Below are 21232 nucleotides of genomic sequence, written 5' to 3'. Positions count from 1 at the left end.
CCAATTTTCAAATGCACATAACTTGGCGTCAAATTATCGTATTGAGATCATTTTTTTTTTAAATTGTCAGAAATTGAGTCAGGTACATGTTAACGACAACTAAATTTGGAGAAAAAATTACCATAGTTGTCAAATTTACGAAAAATTGAAAATTTGTTTTTTCTAAAAATCTTTAAAGCTGATTTCAGGTCCCAAATCGTTAGAAATCGGAAAAAATGCCTTCAATAAAAGTTGTAGAGAATTGTTTAAGCTTTAAAACGGTATATTAACGAAATTTGTACGATGATTTGTTGCCAAACTACGCGCAAAAAACCCGGGATTTTTTTTCCGCGCGAGAGCGGCAGATCCTTCCGACTCAACGCGTAGCCACTTGTTAAAATCTAAAATTTCTCCAGGATCCTACTTTTAACATATAATTATGAAATTGGGAGTATTTACTTGTTTAATAAAAGTATGAGAACACCCCCTCTCCTTCCCTCCCTATCCCTTGTTGCCATAATTATTATAAAAATGTTATCTCTATCGCGTTAGTCAGAGAGAAAGACGGTTTGACCCGGAACAAATGCATAACACACTTTTCGTATGTAAACGTCATCAGTAGATCCTCCTGAATAACATACTAAAAATTTACCACGGACCGACCCCGGAGCACCCCCCAAAATGCCTAAAATCAAAATGGCGGCCATAATAAGGCCGTATGGGATTTCGGTATTTTAAAATGTTCCTATAGTGTCATGTGAGGTATCTTTTCCTGTGTAATTTTGGTCGCAAATTTCATATATGAAGTCAAAAAAGCCCCCGGGTCAAAAGGGGTGCCCCAAATCCAAGATGGCGACTAAATTTGAAAGGCAAGGGAGGTCATTTTTTAACTTTTACGCGATTGCGCGAGTGAGGTATCATTTCCTACATAATATTGGTCGTGGATTTCATTAATGATGTCAAAACAGCTCCCCGATCAAAGGGAGTGCTCTAAATCCAAGAGGGCGGCTAAATTTGAGAGGCAGGAGGGGTGCATTTTTTAGATTTTTGCGTGAAAAGGCGGGTGTGGTGTATCAATTCCTGGATAATTTTGGTCGTGAATTTCATTATTTATGTCAAAATAGCTCCCCGGTCAAAGGGAGTGCTCTAAATCCAAGGGGGCGGCTACATTTGAGAGGTGGATGGGTGTTTTTTTTTTTTAAAAAAAAATTCACCTAACAAGGCAAGGAAGGTGTCTTTTTCCGTCTTCTTTTATTCAACGCGAGTCTGAAAAATGTAAAAGATTAATTTTACTCAAAAAATGGTACGTGTTATGCAAGCAGGTGACCATCATGGCTGTTCACGGTATTAAAATAATTTAACAGGAGCATCTAATGAATTGTTTTCGCTCACGAGACGTGCCGTTTCTTGTCAAGATAGGATAAAATCTGAATCAGCGTGCTGATTCCAATTCTGTGTCAAGCTCGTCAGGATCTTTCACTTCGGGTCTCTCCAAGTTTTTACGGTTGAAGTTGGCGCAACTTCTGCGAAAGTCGGGGCATGACCTTACAAGTACGCTGCATAGTGTCAAACCCTTGCTTAAAATAAAAACGGAGGATTTTGAGGAACGACTGTGGAGCTGGAGGCAGGTCGGTCGAAAGTGGAATGAATCTAGTTGTTTTCATACATTCATCCCGATTGGTAAGCGCATCCAGATCGACTTGTCCCGTCCACAGTTGGATTGTAGCTCCTTATATTGATGGTGCTTCATGGCTGAAAATGTCGGAGTTAATCTCTCTATTTGCGACGAAGATTTTGCAAGCTGCAACTTTTTCCTTTGAAAACGTGATGACGGACGTTTTTGAGAGTTTCATTTTTGTGGCACCATAGAGAAGGAATGTTGCGCCTTTTTCAGCTTTCCATATTCGTTCAAGGCTTTACTGGGGATCTAAGAACCTTTCGGTAGATTCTTGCAGGTAAAGATCTCTTCACGCGTATTGAATGTAGTTCCTTTTATGATTCCGTGCATGTGGCAGGTCGAATCGCAACCAGTATACGCATTCAAGAACAGTAGCTGCTTACATAAACGTTGATTGATTCTGTGCCGTATACAAGGGATGTTGTGAGCTATCGTCTTTCATTAGCGTTTAAGTAATATCACTTCTAAAGAGCAAAGAAAAATTGATGTCTTCTGATCAATTTAACAAAAATCAAATGGGTCCAGATTCTCTCATATTACATTTCTGTTGCGGTGCTCTTGCAAGCTTAAACACCCTTTTCAACGATATCAGCATCTGCATATCCTTTCGCATGCACCACCCTACACCATGGATTGGAAGTGTGTGCCAAATATGGATAAGTAGATTTTAATTAAGCCCATGCAATGTCCAGTAATAGGAAATAGACTAAGAAAAAGAGAATAAATCCCCTTGCAGAAACAGTTAAGGAATGCTAGAGACGTACTAAAATTGGAAGCGAGTATGTTTTGCTTGTTAATTCAATAGGTAGGGCGAACGCGCGTTTTCTAGCATACACTCCTATCAGTCGTACTATTATGATCTTTGCTTTATTAAAGGACCTATTCACACCTAATTTCTGTTCCAGGGCCAGAAATAAACGGAAAAAGACACCTTCCTTGCCTTGTTATTTTAAGCAAGGGTTTGACACTATGCAGCGTACTTGTAAGGTCATGCCCCGACTTTCGCAGAAGTTGCGCCAACTTCAACCGTAAAAACTTGGAGAGACCCGAGGTGAAAGATCCTGACGAGCTTGACACAGAATTGGAATCAGCACGCTGATTTTTGAATTTTAGCCGCCCCCTTGGATTTAGAGCACTCCCTTTGACCGGGGAGCTATTTTGACATAAATAATGAAATTCACGACCAAAATTATCCAGGAATTGATGCACCACACCCGCCTTTTCACGCAAAAATCTAAAAAATGCACCCCTCCTGCCTCTCAAATTTAGCCGCCCTCTTGGATTTAGAGCACTCCCTTTGACCGGGGAGCTATTTTGACATCAATAATGAAATTCACGACCAAAATTATCCAGGAATTGATACACCACACCCGCCTTTTCACGCAAAAATCTAAAAAATGCACCCCTCCTGCCTCTCAAATTTAGCCGCCCTCTTGGATTTAGAGCACTCCCTTTGATCGGGGAGCTGTTTTGACATCATTAATGAAATCCACGACCAATATTATGTAGGAAATGATACCTCACTCGCGCAATCGCGTAAAAGTTAAAAAATGACCTCCCTTGCCTTTCAAATTTAGTCGCCATCTTGGATTTGGGGCACCCCTTTTGACCCGGGGGCTTTTTTGACTTCATATATGAAATTTGCGACCAAAATTACACAGGAAAAGATACCTCACATGACACTATAGGAACATTTTAAAATACCGAAATCCCATACGGCCTTATTATGGCCGCCATTTTGATTTTAGGCATTTTGGGGGGTGCTCCGGGGTCGGTCCGTGGTAAATTTTTAGTATGTTATTCAGGAGGATCTACTGATGACGTTTACATACGAAAAGTGTGTTATGCATTTGTTCCGGGTCAAACCGTCTTTCTCTCTGACTAACGCGATAGAGATAACATTTTTATAATAATTATGGCAACAAGGGATAGGGAGGGAAGGAGAGGGGGTGTTCTCATACTTTTATTAAACAAGTAAATACTCCCAATTTCATAATTATATGTTAAAAGTAGGATCCTGGAGAAATTTTAGATTTTAACAAGTGGCTACGCGTTGAGTCGGAAGGATCTGCCGCTCTCGCGCGGAAAAAAAATCCCGGGTTTTTTGCGCGTAGTTTGGCAACAAATCATCGTACAAATTTCGTTAATATACCGTTTTAAAGCTTAAACAATTCTCTACAACTTTTATTGAAGGCATTTTTTCCGATTTCTAACGATTTGGGACCTGAAATCAGCTTTAAAGATTTTTAGAAAAAACAAATTTTCAATTTTTCGTAAATTTGACAACTATGGTAATTTTTTCTCCAAATTTAGTTGTCGTTAACATGTACCTGACTCAATTTCTGACAATTTAAAAAAAAAATGATCTCAATACGATAATTTGACGCCAAGTTATGTGCATTTGAAAATTGGCGAATTTTCAGGGAGTTCCCTGATTTTTCAGGGCTTTCCGCACGTCGGAAAGTTGGGGAATTTTCAGAAACTACACTCCTACTGGGGTACATTAACGCCCTTTAGTTGGAATTTGCTTCCGATTTTTTTCCACCTAAAAAGCTAGATTGCCTGGACTATGAGAGGTAGGTAGAGCAGCGGACCTCTGATACCGCTGATGGAATGTTGTGATGCGCGCGCAGCAATCTGTGTTGTCGTGAATCGCCACCAGAGCGCATCGTCAGAGTATCAAAACAAAGAGTTGTAGTTGATAATGAGTGATAACAGGATTTGATAAAGTTTAAAGGAATTATAAGTGAAATTTCCCAATTTACTCGGTTTTCCTCGTGCTTTTCGAAGGTTAATAGCCTTCACGATCCGTCCTATTTGATCGAGAAGCAGTTTCGGTTAGGTAACGTGTTTGGCGATTCTTAGAGTTTGCACAGATCTCTTCCTGGCAGGTTAGTTTCAATTGAACTCCAAACTGCAAATAATTGATAAGAATACAGATATGAAGCCTTTCGATGCAGTTTTAATTGACATTCCCCCGATCATCTTCATCTTTAATCAGTTGAAAGTACATACATAACTCTCGGAATTACCTCTGAGTGTATGGTGATAATCAAACTCAATCTGCGTCACCTAGTTTTGTAGTGCATCAGAAGTCTCTTCGTCACTGCCGTATGTGAATTTAGTTTCTACTTTTTGCGTTATGGTTAACATTTCCTGTAAGTTACTTCTGGTCTGATTGGTAAGTAAATTGGTCGGGCAGATGGCATGCCCCTTTGCAGGCTGTATAGAGTTCCACAGAAATTAACCAAATTCTTTCAATAGGGATAGGCGCCTCAGCGCAATATTATCAAAGTTCTCTACAGAGGTGATTGTCCAATTTATTTAATGGGCTCAGCAACAGCTCTGTCCAAAATGACCGGTGACACTGAGAGTAGTAAGTAAGAAGGAAGTAGAGAGGTGACGTTCACAAGTGATTCGTATGGTGAAGGACTTTAAACAAATTGAAAGGAACGATCCATAGAATTCTCAATAGTCCTAGATCATCAAATACATGGTTCTTATTTTGATGTTTTACTTTCCTAAAGTAACTAACTAAGTAACTTGATCAAATTTACTCTTGCTGGGAGTAGGTACTTAAGTATGTCTAGTTCAAAACCACCAAGAGATCAGTCGGTGTTTTGACAAAATAGTGTTTATATAGTCTCGGACAAGACTAATCCAAACAGTCTATTTTGACCGTTGTAAAATGGAGGAATAATGTATAATTATTTTAGATTTGTAAATTGCCGTTAAAAAGCTACGTATGGAATATCAGGTACCTCGCCACTGGCTTAATTTTGATAATTTTTTGACATGATCTTCCGCATGACCTCCTGAGCATGATGAGCCTTTAAAATCAAAATTTCTGTGTACCAATTTTAAGAAAGGCAGGGCTGAAAAATGACTTCCAATGTTTCTAAAAGTAGTACGTAGTAGAAATGTTGCAACATCTGATTGGCGAGGGAGGAGAGCTTCGTTTCCTCGCTGGCCAGGAATATCAGATAGATGAAAGGGGCCATCATGTAAGCAACTCTTAGATTCTATGGTAAGGACAACATGCAGTATCATTTCAAAACCTGATAGATTTTTTAATGTTTTGAATTTCCGCTGAAGTATTAAGTAATGCCTGAAATTTTTATCACCTCTGTGCATCTCACAGATTACTCCACAAGACAAAACTGAATGTGATTTCTCCTTTTTTATGTCGGTTTGAGTCTAATGCATTAATTGTCTTGCATGTTTGCAGGAGTATCCGGACTTTTTTGATTTGAGGAGGACAGTACAAAAGAGTAGATGCTTTTCTTCATGACTCCAAGGACATTGGTTTCCATCTGAGCCAGTTGCGGATCAATTTGTTCAAGGTCTCCATTCTTGTTAATTTTCATATCGCAATTTGAAATTGAAAGGACTGGGGATTTTTTTAATCAATCATTTCTTTTTGTATTTGGGAAGTTTCAAATCATTATTTGCTTGCTGTCTCGAAGTGAAAATGAAAAAAAGAGATTTTTAAATACCTAAGTGCTTTAAGTTAAAGTTGAAAGGCCAATTGCTCTGTAATTCAAAATCACAAGCTTGATATGGATATGCTGTGTTCTCCTTGGTCCATTGAATCAACAGTAATTCGCTGAAACGTTTTCGAAACATAGAGCACTTGGTCCTGCCAGTTCAAAATATGGAATCATGACCTTCATTTTGAATGACAGATTGTCTTGGCCATTTTATTTTGAATTTTAGAACTAACTCATCTGCATACGCAGGTCCGAAGATTTTATGTCCAAAAAGTTTAGTGGACATTCTTTTATTATTATTAATTTTTTTAAAAAATATGGAGGTTCTCTGAAGAGGTTCACAGAAACCGTATTTTTCTTTGTATCATCAAGCTTTTCAAACTATAGTGAGCGTGCACTGTATTTAATCCTGTAATTACTATTGCACATTTTGCACCCTGTGAACCTGATATTAACTTGGGGAAGTTGACTCATTCTACGTCCGAACGGGCCCTAGTTACCCTAGGATCTCACTGTGTTACTGAAGTGAGACATCTGATAAATGCCATCGCTTGGTGAGAATATGAACTGCAACCCTGATATATTTACAACGGAGTGTAATCATGTAATTATGTTGTAGAGTGGGGCTTGAAGTATTTGCAAGATGCCATTCGCTTTTCTAACTTGGTTTATCGGTTATGCCCAGCAAATCTTAATTTATTTTTGAACAGGCTAGGAAAGCTCCTCTGATAATTTCAAAGTCAGTTTGAAGATTAGTCTTTAATAAAATATTTTAAGGGTACAATATGCGACCTAAGCTCCTGCCTGGGATGCTGTAGCTGCCTTTTTACTGCAATTACAGACAGTGCAATGCATGGAAATTTAATTACTGAGCAGTGCGTGGACTTAAACTTTATTATTTATTGCCTAGAAAATGATTTGTATTCTTATTCTAACTTTCCTCATAAAACTGACTTTTTTTTTCTCAATTCCAGATGAAACCTCCTAAGACACATATTAAGACGCAAACCTCCATGGCACATGCTCAGGGTTGCCCTAGGCTTGATTCGTTGAAGTATGATGAGGCATGCTTTGAAGTGGCCTTTAACAGCAGTGAAAAGCATGGAGTTAAGGTCTTAGCACAAACTGCAGAGTGTTATTTGGTGAGTTTAAACTCTAAAATTTGGGTGAATAACCAAATTCTCCATATGTATATTTGTGTTTGAAATTAAATATAAGCTAAAATTCTGCAACTTTGAAATTGTATTGCGATTTCAGCCAGAAAACTCACACGCTGTTCAGAATTTAAAGAGACTTAAAAAATCAGGATTGAGTGAACAATGTGGTAGCAGCAGAGCTTCTCAACCTTCATCACCTGTCAACGTGGTGAATAACATACCCCTCACACAATGTAATCTTTTAGACACTACTCAAAAGACTCTGAGGTCTAGTGCAATGCGCCATATACAAGGCACATTTGCTGCTGTGCTACCAACTCTCTACCATTTAGATAAAAGACAAAGGCTGAAAGGCTGGTCGAATACCATAATGTTCATTCTATTCCGTTTTCTGAAGTCCCCGGAATACCTTTATGAAGGATGATTCTATCGCACGCTTTCTTCTACCCAGGTTGTCTTGAAAGCAATCCAACAATCACTGTTTTAGAGAACAAAAAAGTTGTCAACGTCCGGTTTTGACATCGTTATGATTGACCAACATATGGTTCTAATGAGACCTTTTTTAGCTTATTTGGTCAAATATTCAACGTAATATACCACTTCAAGATAACAAAATGTGCTACTGCCGTTAAGATTTTCAAGATTTGCAATACACCATACATGCTCTTTATTTGCAAACTGTGTTTTGAAATGAGGTGGGCATAGGGTTAACAAATTTTCAATAAATCTTGAAGCTGAAGCGCAAATAGATACAAATAATGACGAATAACTGTAGCGTTTATGCCAGATTCAGAGTGGTTTCTCTTATGAATAACTGATGAATGTTTTTGGAACTAAATGAATAATTTTCCTTATTTTACAGTGTGACCTAGAGGAGTTGGGGCATTTACCAGCGAAAGGTGGGAATCATTACTTCAAAATTAATAATACAGCTTATCCATTGAAGTTTGCCTTTGTTGATGACAGGGATGACCAACCCTTGTGCCAGTGAGTACTTCATCTTTCTCCCATTTCTTACTATTATTTTCTCTCAAAATTTGGCTTTTATAGTTGGTTTGTATGGAGATTTTTATGAGTAAGCATGTGAAAGCACAGTGGATGGAAAGTAAATGGGGTGTTTAAAAAAGAAGAAAAATATAAATAAAAATAAAACATTTGTAAAAATACCTCTGTTGATTTTCTTAATAATGTATGACTCTCCAAACAGTCAAATTTCAATTTTTTTGTTACTGCTCTGTGTCTTTAAGTTCATAAAAAATTCCATTTCATGAACTGAATGTATAATTTCGGTGAGGGTATATTTCAAGGTACATCAAATAACATTCCTCTTTTCAAATGGTGAAGATATAGTTTTTGTTTTCCTAGATCTTCGGGAGAAATTGTATTTAAAAAAAAAAAAAAATTAAAGTAACATGTGCCTCTACCAATAATTTACACCATTTTTTTGCTTTCATGTATTTGACAACCAGGTTCTAAATACATTTAAAAAAATTTTACTGCAGGAGACAAAAAGCGGGGGGGGGGGGGGGAGTTTTCCAGAGGCACTCACTTCAGACATCGAATGAGAAAGAATGTAGAATCAAGTAATTTGAGTATCTAAAGTGTCCCTTTTCTGCATTTCTCACCTATCATCATATGTCTGCACAATGATAATGATTAATTACTGTTTTTTCTAGCTTGAAGTTTCATTTTGAGGAACATGGCTTGTATCGACTAAATATCTCAAATAATACCTGTTCACCAGTTGAAACCATCGAACCCCCACACAATATTTATTCCCGTGAGTATTCATGTTTGTCATTTTATTTTTTGTGCACCATCGTCAGTGGACAAACTTCGAATTCATATCTTTTAACTGTATATTTTAGCTGAGTGAGCTGTTTGGGTGGAACAAATATTTTGTTCGTCAATATTGTCGCATGAGAAATTGCAAAACATTTTAAAATTATTAATAGCCTCTTTTTTTGTTTTTTTTGTTCAAGTTATTTCAACGATGACGTCAATATGAAATTGGCCGTTAAGTAGCTCATTTTGAAAGTTAAGATTCAAAGTTGCCTGCAAATTAATTTGACCCTGTCATGAATAATAAGCTTTTCTCTGTAATTTTGTTTTCAGCTTTTCTCCACTTGATAGGAGCGTATGTGATCTGTTTGATTCTATACCAACTTTTTAAATGCTCTCATGTCTTCCTCTTGTCTTGGCGATCACGTAGCAGTTTAATATCCTCAGAAATCAGAAATGTTAGTACCAAATTCATTATGTATTCGATCAATCAAAGCAGACGCTTTATTAATGAATTTAATTTTCGTAATTATTGATAATGTTCTATGTAGAATATGATGTCAACATCTGGCCTATTTGCCTTTCATTTTCTCCAGGCCAAAGCACCATTATTTTTACTGTCACTAGATTAGCCAAATCAGGATACTTCTCTTTATAATGGACCACTAGACAGAGTCTGAACTAGAAATCAATGTCACATGAACTCTCTTCAAAATTTTACAATGAAAACGAAACATACAACTGGAATTTTGGAAATTAACTCTTGAATGAGATATTAGCAAATATTTTTAACGCAGATCAAAAGGAAGTTAGATCATAAGAATGATTTCGTTTGTATTTTTGCCATTTAACCAATGTTAATTTGAGTGTATTAAATTCTCTATCTTTACTAAGTTGATTGCTCCTAAAGAACTCTTTCTTGCCCAATCCTATAACAGCAGATATAAAAACATCAAAGATTCAAAGGTTAGACTGTCCTCAACAGTGCACAGTGTAAAGTACTCATTGATCCAAATGTTTAATACCCCTCCTTGGGAATGAAAATCTATCTTTTGTAATGGCCAAGTAAATTCTTTTCCAAATAAGTTTGCGCAACATTTCCTCAAAAATGCGTCTTACAGTGCTGAAAGGCTTAAATTCGAACACCCTCCAAGATGAATAGCTGTCCTTTTTAGCTGCTCTAGTAATTGCCATCTTCAAGTGTTTAAATGTCCTCTGTTATTTAGTGCCGAGTTGAATTGTGATATTTTCTTTGTGTCCATGATCTACACCATAGCCTTGCAGCTCCCATGTATTAAAAGGAAAATATATAAAATATAATAAAAATACCTGTAAACACTCATATCTTGCTGAGGAGTTGATTTTCAGACTTTCTATGCCGTGGTGTGTTTTTGTCGAGAAATTTTGAAGAGAAAACATCATGTGTAGTGTTTTAATTCATACCTCGTCTAGAGTCCCATTAGACATATTTAGCCTAACTACATCAGACGTTGCCTAATTTTCTCTTATCTTTTATTTTTTAAACCGAAAACTGAGTGGTAACGTAATGTAAAGTTTCCATTAATAGTTCTGAAGATTGTCTGGTCAACATCAGAATGTTTTCTGTCCTCCCATGGCAGAGCGGCACAATTTCAGTTTTTCATCGGTACATATTTTTTAAGTATTAAAAAAAATTGTTATTTTGGGACGATGCAGTTGAATAAAATCAGGCAAAACCTCAAAGCAATTTTAAAGAAATTTCTAGTTCTATAAATGGCAAAGAATACATGTAGGATATTGGACCGGGCCTCAACATTGCATTTATTGACTGAACAAAAGTAATTCTCTAAAGTGATACTTTTTTTGTTTATTGTTTACTCAGGATCTTGGCAGCGTGAGCAGTGGTGGAGACTCCGCTGTGTTACTTAGGACAGAACCCCCAACACCTCAGAAAAAAAATAAAGCCAGGGTCAAAGCTCTCGATGCTTTTAGAGGGTAATTATCAATAACTGCTTTGTCTAATTTATGCTAATCATTGATGCACGTAATCGTGTTCATGGTAACAGATTCTTTTTTTTATTTTCAGGGAGTGTTAGTAAAATTTTCGTATCCAGTTCCATAGAAAAATGTTGCGAAACCTGATTTTCTTTCAGGAATTCAAAACCTTTTTTCATTTGAAATTTGAATAAAGCACATTTGGTTGTACACTAAAGTCTGGTGAAATATTTAAAATCAACAGTTGACAGTTACTGTGTCCACTAATTATACTGAGAAATAAAACAGTAGTGCAAAACAATTTTTAAATGATTTTTTATTCTGTATCAATAGTTGTTGTCAAGAGATGTTATTCAACGATCACTATTGCAATTTTCTGTTTGTCATAAGCTCTCTTTGTTTTGATGTAGACACTATTGAAAATAATATTCAGTTTTCCTTTAACACTTGCAGGATTGCAATCTGTCTCATGATGTTCGTCAACTATGGCGGAGGAAAGTACTGGTTCTTTAAACACTCAGCATGGAATGGTTTGACTTTTGCAGATCTAGTATTTCCATGGTAAGTTGAGTTAATTCATCTATTATGTTTTATGCCATAAAGTGGCAACTCTCCATCTTTGAGGTCATTAAGTACCTTATACACCACCACTCTTCCATTTTTTACCATCAGTACTTGTTATCTTGATTTTCTCCCAATTCTGAAGATTTAATGAGCAAAAATAAAAATATTCTTGATGTTAGAAATGACTGTATAGTTTTTAAATAGAAACTACGATTGATGCTACGATACAACCTGCGATACACTGTATGATTAGGAATTACTGTACTTGGCTTGCCGAATTAATAGAATCAAAGCCCTCTAAAAAGACTTTTGTGAGCAGAGTATTTTAGTTTTGATTTGACACACTTTAATACTACCCTTTTTCCTCAATTTTACACTCACAGTTTGTTACGCTGGCACTAAGTTCTTTTTTTGTTTGCGTTGTAAACCTAGTCAGTGATTAAATTTGAGTCTAAGAAAGTGGAAATTCAAGCATTCTGCAATTTTTACTGGTGATTAAATGAATTCTTACTCTGCAGGTTTACTTGGATCATGGGTGTTGGAATAGCAATATCCTTGAGATCGCAGCTTCGGGCTTGTGTTAAAAGGAAGCAAATATTTATCAGTGTTCTCCGCCGTGCGTGCGTCCTCATTATTCTAGGGGTTATTTTGAACTCTCAGCATCAAAACGATCTCTCACAAATGAGGCTCCCTGGCGTTCTGCAGAGGCTGGGCTTGGCCTACTTTATAGTAGCATCCATTGAGACTTGCTTCATGGAGAAACAAACGGTCGATCAAAATGTGAGTAAGGTCCCATTTTCTCAGAAATCCAATTTTTTAATCAAAACTGTACCTCATACCATTCATCATTGAAATTTTGAGAGCTTTACATGAATTATTATAGTTTCAATCCTCCAAGTTCAACAGGGCTCGTAGCTTACCTTCTGATTTTGATTTTGGGCAATGGTTTGTGTTTTTAGTCAGGACTTCTATGGCCTTCAAAATTCTTCTTCGGTATCAAGTTTAAAACAATTGTGAGTATCAATTTGTAGTCATCTTATGTAATAACTTCAACTTGGCTCCATTTTTTTCTAGTCTGCGAGATGGATATTCATGCCAGACATGCTGGAATCAAGAGCTCAATGGTTCGTGGTAAAATGCTTGCTTGGAACGTACTTTCTTATTATTCTCTTTCTACCTGTTCCGGGTTGCCCAACCGGCTATTTTGGTCCAGGTGGGCTCCACAACCACTCCGCTTTCTTCAACTGCACAGGTGGAGCTACTGGCTATATCGACCGGTTGGTCTTTGGAGAAAATCATCTTTACCAACGACCCACATCGGCCAAAATTTATAAATCGACCATCCCATTCGATCCAGAAGGTAACAGTGATAGTTTCATTTTTAAATGAACTGATTTCAAAAAATGTTTCAAATGTTTACAAATACTTAAAAGTTTGAAGAAAAGTTGAATGAAAAGTTTAACAGTGTGAATTAGACTATAATGTTACTGTATCAGTCTTTGTAGTATGTAAATTTGGCATTCTCAATCTCGGCTTTTCCGGTGTCGCTTACTGTTTATACTTTAAACAACACAGAGTGGGGAAAGAACACTGCTTGTTTAAAAAGCCTGCCAAAATCGTCGAAATGTGCTTGATGTATTCGCCTAGACTCTGGTTTTTCCTGTGAGTAACCATTTAAATTTTTGGTAACTAGTGCTAAATAAAACCCTTCAATATCGTAGTTAAGAGTTAATTTTAATAGTTTTTGCCATGTGAATTCTATTCCATGTGAAACATTGAAGAGTAAACATTTATCCAAATGCGCAAATCCGTACCTTGTCTAGTGGTTCATTGTTAGACTTTTACTGTTGAAATGATTTGCATGTACCACATGGACCGTCAGGTACGAGAAGAATTCGAACTCCTACAAGACATGCATTGCTATTTCAATATTTCAATCAAAAGATATTGAACGCATGGAACTTTTTGATATTTACTCACATAGAAGAAAACAGCATTTGTACTTTACATCCAAATCAATCAACTCAAACTGCTCTCTCGCCATGAATCTAAAATCAATAAGGGGCAAAAATGGCACTGAAAACAATTAGCCAGGAAACGATTAGCTTGAGAACAGCATTTTGTCCAGCAAATTTTCTACCTTTTTCTACTTTACAGAGCTTGTAAACTTTTCAAGAAAATCTCAATGCACAGAAAAATACCTCTTCTGTAAGACACATTGAAATTAGTTTAGTGATAAATTCAACTCAAGTAGACTTCAGGTTTTTTTAAGCAGGAGGTGTGTATTGATGCACTGGAAAAAGCTTTTTCTTTAGATTTAGGATGAATATTCCTCATGAAATTTTTGTATCAAAATATGCATTGTATGGTTTAATATTGTACCCTATCTAGCTCCTCTTGTTTTTTTTACCAAGCTCGAGAATCTTATTTTCTTCTTGATGCCGATGAACGGAGAAAAAAAAAAAAATTATAAAATACGTAGTAATTTTACAAAGCTGGTTTTGGATCTCAAGCTCTCTTTTAATTCCAATTGATATTTTTCAGGCTTACTCGGAGTTATCCCAACAGTTTTCCTCATGTTTTTGGGTGTCCAAGCAGGGAGAATTTTACACTGTTACCAATCAACAGATGCAAGGGTGAAACGCTGGATTTTTTGGAGTGTGTTAACAGTGAGTGAAATTTTAACAATTTTTCCTACTAATCGGTATTCTGTGAGCAGTACTTAATACTTTCAATGTTCTCCCTGAGTAAAACTTACTTTCAATAGAAAACTAGCCGTTTATATCAGGTCAATTTCTCGCATTTTTGTCTGAAGTACTAATCCAAGCTATAGATTAAAGAGAGGTGTCCATGACATTTGATAAGGGCTTCCAACTTTTGAGGAAGATTTTAATTTTCAAACTTAAAAACTTTGAGGGCAGGTTTGTGGGGAATGTGGAAATGTGTTGAAGATGTGTGGAAAGGTATGTTCAGTCCTATATTTTCATAGTTATTGAAAGAAGAACTTTATGTGACAGCTAGGAAAGAGGATAGATTGGACATGCTGCCTACAAATATCGGTTTGTGGTGTCCTTGAATCGTGAATAAAATTAAACGCTTCAAAATTTCCTTATTGTCAATGTAATTACGCCAATGCACAACTAGGTACAATAATCTGCATTTTACTATGGCGGCAATGTTGCAACTCTTTTAGTTTCCACATCCTTGTTTAAAATATTGGTTCAAGTAAAATGTTAAAGCACAAATTCTGTTTTGGATTGGACCAAGTAGCAACAAGGGGGTAATTTCTACAGTATTTTTTCTAGGTCTATTTATTAATGACTTGCTTCATCTTCTTTAGGTTGCAATGGCTGCGGTTCAGTGCAAATTCGCTAAGGAAGGAGGATACATCCCCATCAATAAGAACTTGTGGTCGTTTTCATTTGTCCTGGTCACAGCCAGCTCAGCATTCTTTATTTTCTTTGCTTTATCCCTCCTCATCGATCATTTCCAGCTCTGGTCTGGCACACCCTTTAGACAAGCTGGTAAGTAGTTTTTAATTATGTATGTCAAGCAATGCTCCACAAAATATGATACATGTGTGATACTGTTGACATTAAAATTAGCAGTTGCACTGGACTAGAATAGAGTCCCTTTATAGAGAGAGTTAAGACAAGGCAGCTCATGGATGTCACAAATGGGAATGAAGATTACACAAATTGAACGTTTTTCATAATCTTTGATCAACTCACTATTAAATTTCTGTCTCCGTTCCTTCTCTCATTCCGTTTGTTCCTTGCCATTCCCTCAATTCCCTTGTTCATTCCAGTTTATAATCATTGCAATTGGTGGAAATGTAATCTTTATTCCCATATGTGACACTGTGGAGGCCTGGAATACGGGAACCAATCAGAAATGGATTCGCGTTGTCTTTACTCTCAGTATGTAGGGACTCTAGATTAAACTGGGCTCACCGGTAGATGGACCGAGGCACTGGCAACTGTCATCAAGTACCTCAAAGTTAGAATGTGCTCCTTGACTCATACAACTGACACTTAATATATTCCCGCATGGCTCAGCGGCCCTCAATTAAGCCAACAATAGGTTGCATCAATTGACAACTCTAGCAGACGCTACTGGGCGCGGAATTTTTGGGAGTCAGCCATGTTCCAACTGAGTAGGGCTCTGTTGTTTCCATCTCCCACGGATAGGTGATATTGACGGTCGCGCACTTTATGATTCATGATTTTATTGCAACACAGCCGAACAGGAAGTACTGACTTTAACGGAATGGCCATGTCTCTCCCCTACCCTGCTGTCTGTGAAGTACAAGACAGGGTATTGGAGTCTTATGGTCACGGAATATAAAGTTTTGTTCAGGAAAAAAAGGAAAATTCAAACGAATTTAGAGAGAGTAAAAATCGCTATCACTTTGTTGCGGCACTGAAAAACTAGTAATTTTTTGCAAAATTACAGCATAAAAGATTACTTTTATTTTTTTTTATTAGAAGGAGGAGACCCAAAGATTTCTTCAAGTTTGATTAATTTAATAAGTGCAGCTACCAACCTCTCCTTGTCTAGGTTATTTAGGATCCTTGAAATAAGAATTCAGCTTTCAATATGCTATGTAGAATTAAATTGCTTGTTTTAAAAAGTGATCACAGCATCTGTTGTTTGTTCCAGGAATGAACGCAATTCTGTTATACGTAGGGCACGATGTGACCCATGACGTTTTTCCCTGGAGCTGGAAACCTCACTCTGTTTCTTCGCATTTTGAGTTTTTGTTCATGAATGTTTGGGCTACAGCCTTGTGGATGTTAATAGCATTTGCTCTCCACAAAAAAGGCTTCTTCATCACAATTTAGTCCAGTCGTTAGCCCCTGTAAATTTTGGGGTCTCCGTCAATGCTCCAGTTCTAGCGGTAAATGTATTATTTCTTTTTACCCATATCTTAGTGTACAAATTTTACTTCGTTTCAGCACTGCTCTCTGTGCAGAGAAGAATTAACTGTGATCTTAATGTGCATGACCACTAAGTTTCTCTCCCAAAAACTTGGTTTTATTGTTTAGACAAGCTCAAATTGAAAAATAATCTGAATCCACCCCAAAAGAAAAAAATTATACAGCACTGAAAATTTCCTATGGCTCAGTTTGATGTGTTTAATATTTGTGTTTTAATGGCTGTATCCCATAATTGGACGCATGTATGTTAAATAGAACTATGTTGCACACAAACCCCATGCTCATAGTTGCTGTCAGCATAAATACGTCCAATTTAGTAAAGGGTTATTAGATTCTCTCTTATGGCAAATTCCTTTGTCCATGGAGAACCAAACTTCTGCTTTAAAAAAAAACCCCGGCTTTATCCATTGTTTTCTCAAAAGGGTGTTATTGAGATGATCATTGAACGTTAAACTTCAGAGTTTGCACTAATGCCAATTTTTTATTGTGTTAAAATATTAATTTAATGCAACATAACTCAATTTTCTAACATCCTGCTGTCGCCAAATTATATATTTTCCGCGGACTGGCATTTCCTTAAGTACTAAATCACTCTAATTCAATTCAGTATTCTTTAAGGTTTGAAATCATCACATAAAATATTACATTCGAAAGGAATGTTAAAATCAAATATGTACTTCCTTTTTTACGCACACCTCTTTTCCTTAGTCTAAACTAGTTTTGTTTCCACAAAGATAAGATACTTCTCCTAAAATATTCCTGGTGTAAGAAGAATTCATTGAATGCTGTCATTGAATTGATTGAAGTGTCTTGTTGATCCATAGATATCGGTTTTGAGGTGTCAGTAAAAGCTGAGATTTCTCGTGGTTTCAGATCATAATAAGCATTTTGATTTTGTACTGATTGACCTTGTGAAACAACCCTGATATACTCCAGAAAAAATTGAACCTTTAATGATCAAATAATAATGAACTTACATTAGGAGACTGGAAAAAAATGTCCAAGTGATCGTTACTATCTGATCTGGAGATGTTTTGAAAGCTTTTCAAAATTGCAATTAATTTAAGAATTTATATTTTAAATAATAGATAATCTCATCCTAAAGGGAGGTATTCAAGGTTCATAGGCTTTTACACCATGTGTATTGTTTAGAATTGAATCATCTTGCAGTAAGCGATGATGCAGCAGGGAATTTGCTGATGATACTCCATTATTTGGGACCTGCGTGGAGAGGAGGTCGGTTCAGAAAAACCAACTTTTTTAGATTTCTATTGAATCAAATTTAAAATTCTACAGTGCCTTAAAAAGCTAAGTTGTGGCTTTTTGGACAAATTTTCTCCTGTATCTTAGTGAGGAGATATTGAGTGGGTAAACTTACTCCCTGGACGACCCTCCGGATCTGGTGTAGTGTATGTGGCCTTCTTTACCTGAGTTGGAAATTCTCTCTTTAAATTTAAAATGTGTTACCCATCAGAAGGGGAAGCTTCAACATATAATGGTATACTTTAACTAGTCCGAATTTAAAACCATGAGAAATCAGCAACTGTGATTATTTAGGTTAATTTTGAGGAAGAAAGAATTATCTTATTTTTTTAATTTACGTTTAATGTTCTACAATGTTATTATGTATTTATGTTGGATCAAAACCATTTTGGGGCTTCTTTGCTTAACACACTTAATTTGGAGGTAATTTCCTAAGAAAGTGAAGCTTATTTATATATTTTTTCTAAATGTTGGCTTAGTTTTAGAATCTTAAGTTTTTTATTTTGTAAGTTTGGTAAGAAAAAATGTGAGAAAAATTTGTGTAGTCATTGTAAGGAAAAAATCCGATCGTGAAAATGGTTTATATTGTCGTGTTGCATTACAATTAAGGAGGTAGGCACAAGAAAGCCCTCAGGGCTCAAATGGTCTGTTTGTGGGAAACTACTCATCCAATTCTCCATATCCAATGGAATATCTTTACAAAATTTTATCGTTCTATGTCAAAAATTGAGCAAGATTAGCGGATTTTAGTAGAGGTGAAGAGATCATTTGTAGGACCTACCCAACACCCAATATGACCTCTGCATCAAAGTGTTTTTTGACAGTATCTATTTAAGTTTCCTCTGTTCTCTATGAGTCTAGGAGTTCATATTTTCAGTGTTATTTCCCTTGTCCCTTTCAATTTGTAAATAAGTGTCGTAATGATGGCTGAAGTCGAAAAATGCATATCTGAGATTGAGACATTATAACCTTCTACTCATGTTTTATTTTTTAAAAAGGAAAACTAACTTACAGTCCCTATTGACATTTTCTTCATGCGTTCTAAAGAAATTGTATACAATTTCAAGGGAAAATTTTAATTCATTTTGCAGAGAATAATAAATTATAATCGCTAATTTTAAAAGTTACAGTTGAATCGGGACATGCAAAAACCGCTAATGTCCATTTTTCCAGTCTTCAGTTTTTTTGAGTTGATAACACTTTTCAGAGTTGAATGCAACCACAAAAGTGGCGTCAATACTCGTCTCCGGGTTACCTCAATCCCAAAACGAGTCCTTTTATCTCTTTTATGTCCGTATCGACTCAAAAAAACTGAAGACTGGAAAAATAGACATCAGTGGTTTTTGCATGTCCCGATTCAATTAAGGTATGTAGTTTTCGTATTTAAGCATTGAATCCTTAAATTCACGGTTTTTCATGATAAAATATACTTTTAACGTTTGACACGGGATGTTTCCTTTAAATAATATCTTTAAACATGCACTCGAACTGAGGATGTTGTTCTATGCAAGAGGACCTTCTTATCTCTTAAACATAACTTTAAATGAGAGGACTTTCATCGTGGAAACTTAAAATTGACAACAAGTGCAATAATTTTTTTTTCAATGACTTATTCTTATTTATAATTTACTAGCATAATAAATGAAACTGAAACTTAGAGCCTGTTTCCTCAAATGGCTATCTTGGGCCTTTTTCCAGTTACCTCCTGGATTACAAAATGGATTTTTCTTTTGAACATCATTGTTGATTATTGTGTAATTTGATGTAAAAGTTGATCTTAAAAGTATTCTTGTAATTGAGGAAATGTGTTTGAGGCGAGTCTTTTAAACTTTACGCTTAAACGTCTGCTAAGAGCTATCTCTTATGTCTAACTGTGCAGTGTTAGACATTTTTTTTCCCTTCAAAACAACTGTTTATGCGCAGATCAAGTCTAATCAGCTCCTTTATATGTGATCATTTTTTCAAACTAAAATTGTATCTTAAATAGTTTAGCACTTAGCTTAATTGTAGGAGGAGGAATGTATTATTTAGAAGGACTGCATTTTGGGACAAGGAACTACTATTTCTAGCTCATCCATACAAACATCTATCCGCACAGCAAAACTATTGGTACATATGCTGTTTCTAAAATGAGCCGGAGACAGTAGTTCCTTATTGAAAAATGAAGCCCTGTTGTTTTAAGTGATTCTGGTGCAATTTTCAGGGGATAGTATGCATTGCCTCCATTTCAATATACTCACGACTTCAACAATTATAAGCAGCGGCTCAATGTTATGAGGAAGAGGACAATTGAAATGTATTGTGATGTTAGTTAGTTTGTATTCTTCTGCAAGAAATCAATTTTATTTTCGGGGATGTACAAATGAGGATAATTAGTGAGGATTGTATATTGGAAGTTATAATTCCCAGCAGAAGCAAACTTGTATCCTACGTCTGTACCCTTATGGTGAAATGTTTCTTTATTTGTCATTGACATTATGATTGATTTAAAAGGTTTGTGGTGTGAGAATGTGAAACAATTCGAAATAGCATCTTTGCGGAAATTGTCTCTGCGAATGAAATTTTACGAGGTTTTGGGCTGTGTTCATAGTCATCTCTCTTACTTCAACGCATCTTTAAGCATATGTCATACATTGGTTGAGGGATATTGTGAGGCAGTGGAATTTCTGTGAACAATGAGCACTGAGTTATTTTTGAGGAAAAAATAAAGTGAAAGAAGTTTGTCATACTACATCTTTGAAGTGATTTTCGTATTTTATGTGTTGAATATCTTATCAGTGTAAGAAATTGCATTTAGTGAGTTGGTTTTTTAGCCAGAAATTACTTTCATCAAGGGGAAATTTTACTTACATTACACCCCAAGTTTACAACTTCAGTCTAAACGTTTCAAAGTCATGAAGTCCCATGTAATTTTTCAAGTTAAACCAGTTTTTCTCAGAATTCGAGTATTATACGTACTTAACTTTTCAATGCCTTGGACCCTTTGATTATCATCTTGTATGAAAACCTTCATCAGTTGTTCAGCCAACCACTTATTTTGTTCTTTTTTCAATGAGTAACAAACTCATCAAAGTCTCGTCCAAGTTTTGAAAAATCTCATTTAATGTAATTTTATCAGGTTCCCTCATGAGCGTTGTAAAAAATTTGATCATAACTGAATACCACCATCAGGACTATCCATCTCTTTCCTTCTTCTTTTTTTATATTAATGATCTTTCAACTTTGCCTCTCAATCTTATATTTTCTAAAAGTCTCTTTTAATTTTATGTCTTTTACTATGAATAAATATTTTGTTACATTCATTTTCCTACAATTTTATTTATTGCAAATCTTGAATTTTATTCTTCAAATAAAAGAAGTGCTGAAATGCTCTCAACGAAGGAAAATATAAATATGATTTCCGTT

At 36.0% G+C, this 21232-nt stretch overlaps 1 protein-coding gene across 3 annotated transcripts; it reads left to right on the top strand.

The window, feature by feature from the left end:
* The first annotated feature begins 4318 nt into the window (after nt 1-4318).
* Nucleotides 4319-21129, top strand: LOC109029940 (heparan-alpha-glucosaminide N-acetyltransferase). 3 transcript variants are annotated; one of them, XM_019040659.2, is made up of 13 exons: nt 4319-4548; nt 5886-6000; nt 7122-7289; nt 8167-8291; nt 8981-9084; nt 9420-9544; nt 10948-11060; nt 11514-11621; nt 12143-12404; nt 12699-12984; nt 14169-14293; nt 14965-15148; nt 16287-21129. In XM_019040659.2, the coding sequence occupies exons 3-13, from the start codon at nt 7122-7124 to the stop codon at nt 16466-16468; spliced, it is 1782 nt and encodes a 593-aa protein (XP_018896204.2). In that variant the 5' UTR covers nt 4319-4548; nt 5886-6000; the 3' UTR covers nt 16469-21129. The 3 variants fall into 3 exon arrangements, with proteins under 3 accessions (XP_018896204.2, XP_072154137.1, XP_018896206.2); XM_072298036.1 differs by lacking the exon at nt 4319-4548 and adding an exon at nt 4585-4768; XM_019040661.2 differs by lacking the exon at nt 4319-4548 and adding an exon at nt 4585-4838.
* Nucleotides 21130-21232: the final 103 nt, after the last annotated feature.

The sequence above is a fragment of the Bemisia tabaci genome, chromosome 3 (assembly GCF_918797505.1).
Source record: "Bemisia tabaci chromosome 3, PGI_BMITA_v3".
Classification (NCBI taxonomy): domain Eukaryota; kingdom Metazoa; phylum Arthropoda; class Insecta; order Hemiptera; family Aleyrodidae; genus Bemisia; species Bemisia tabaci.
This window is presented reverse-complemented; position numbering and strand designations above follow the sequence as displayed.

Bases quoted from the DNA above. Each gene is read 5' to 3' on its own strand.
- LOC109029940 (XM_019040659.2), top strand. From the start codon at position 7,122: ATGAAACCTCCTAAGACACATATTAAGACGCAAACCTCCATGGCACAT. The intron at 7,290-8,166 runs GTGAGTTTAAAC...CTTATTTTACAG, and splicing joins AAACTGCAGAGTGTTATTTG to TGTGACCTAGAGGAGTTGGG. The intron at 11,622-12,142 runs GTAAGTTGAGTT...CTTACTCTGCAG, and splicing joins GCAGATCTAGTATTTCCATG to GTTTACTTGGATCATGGGTG.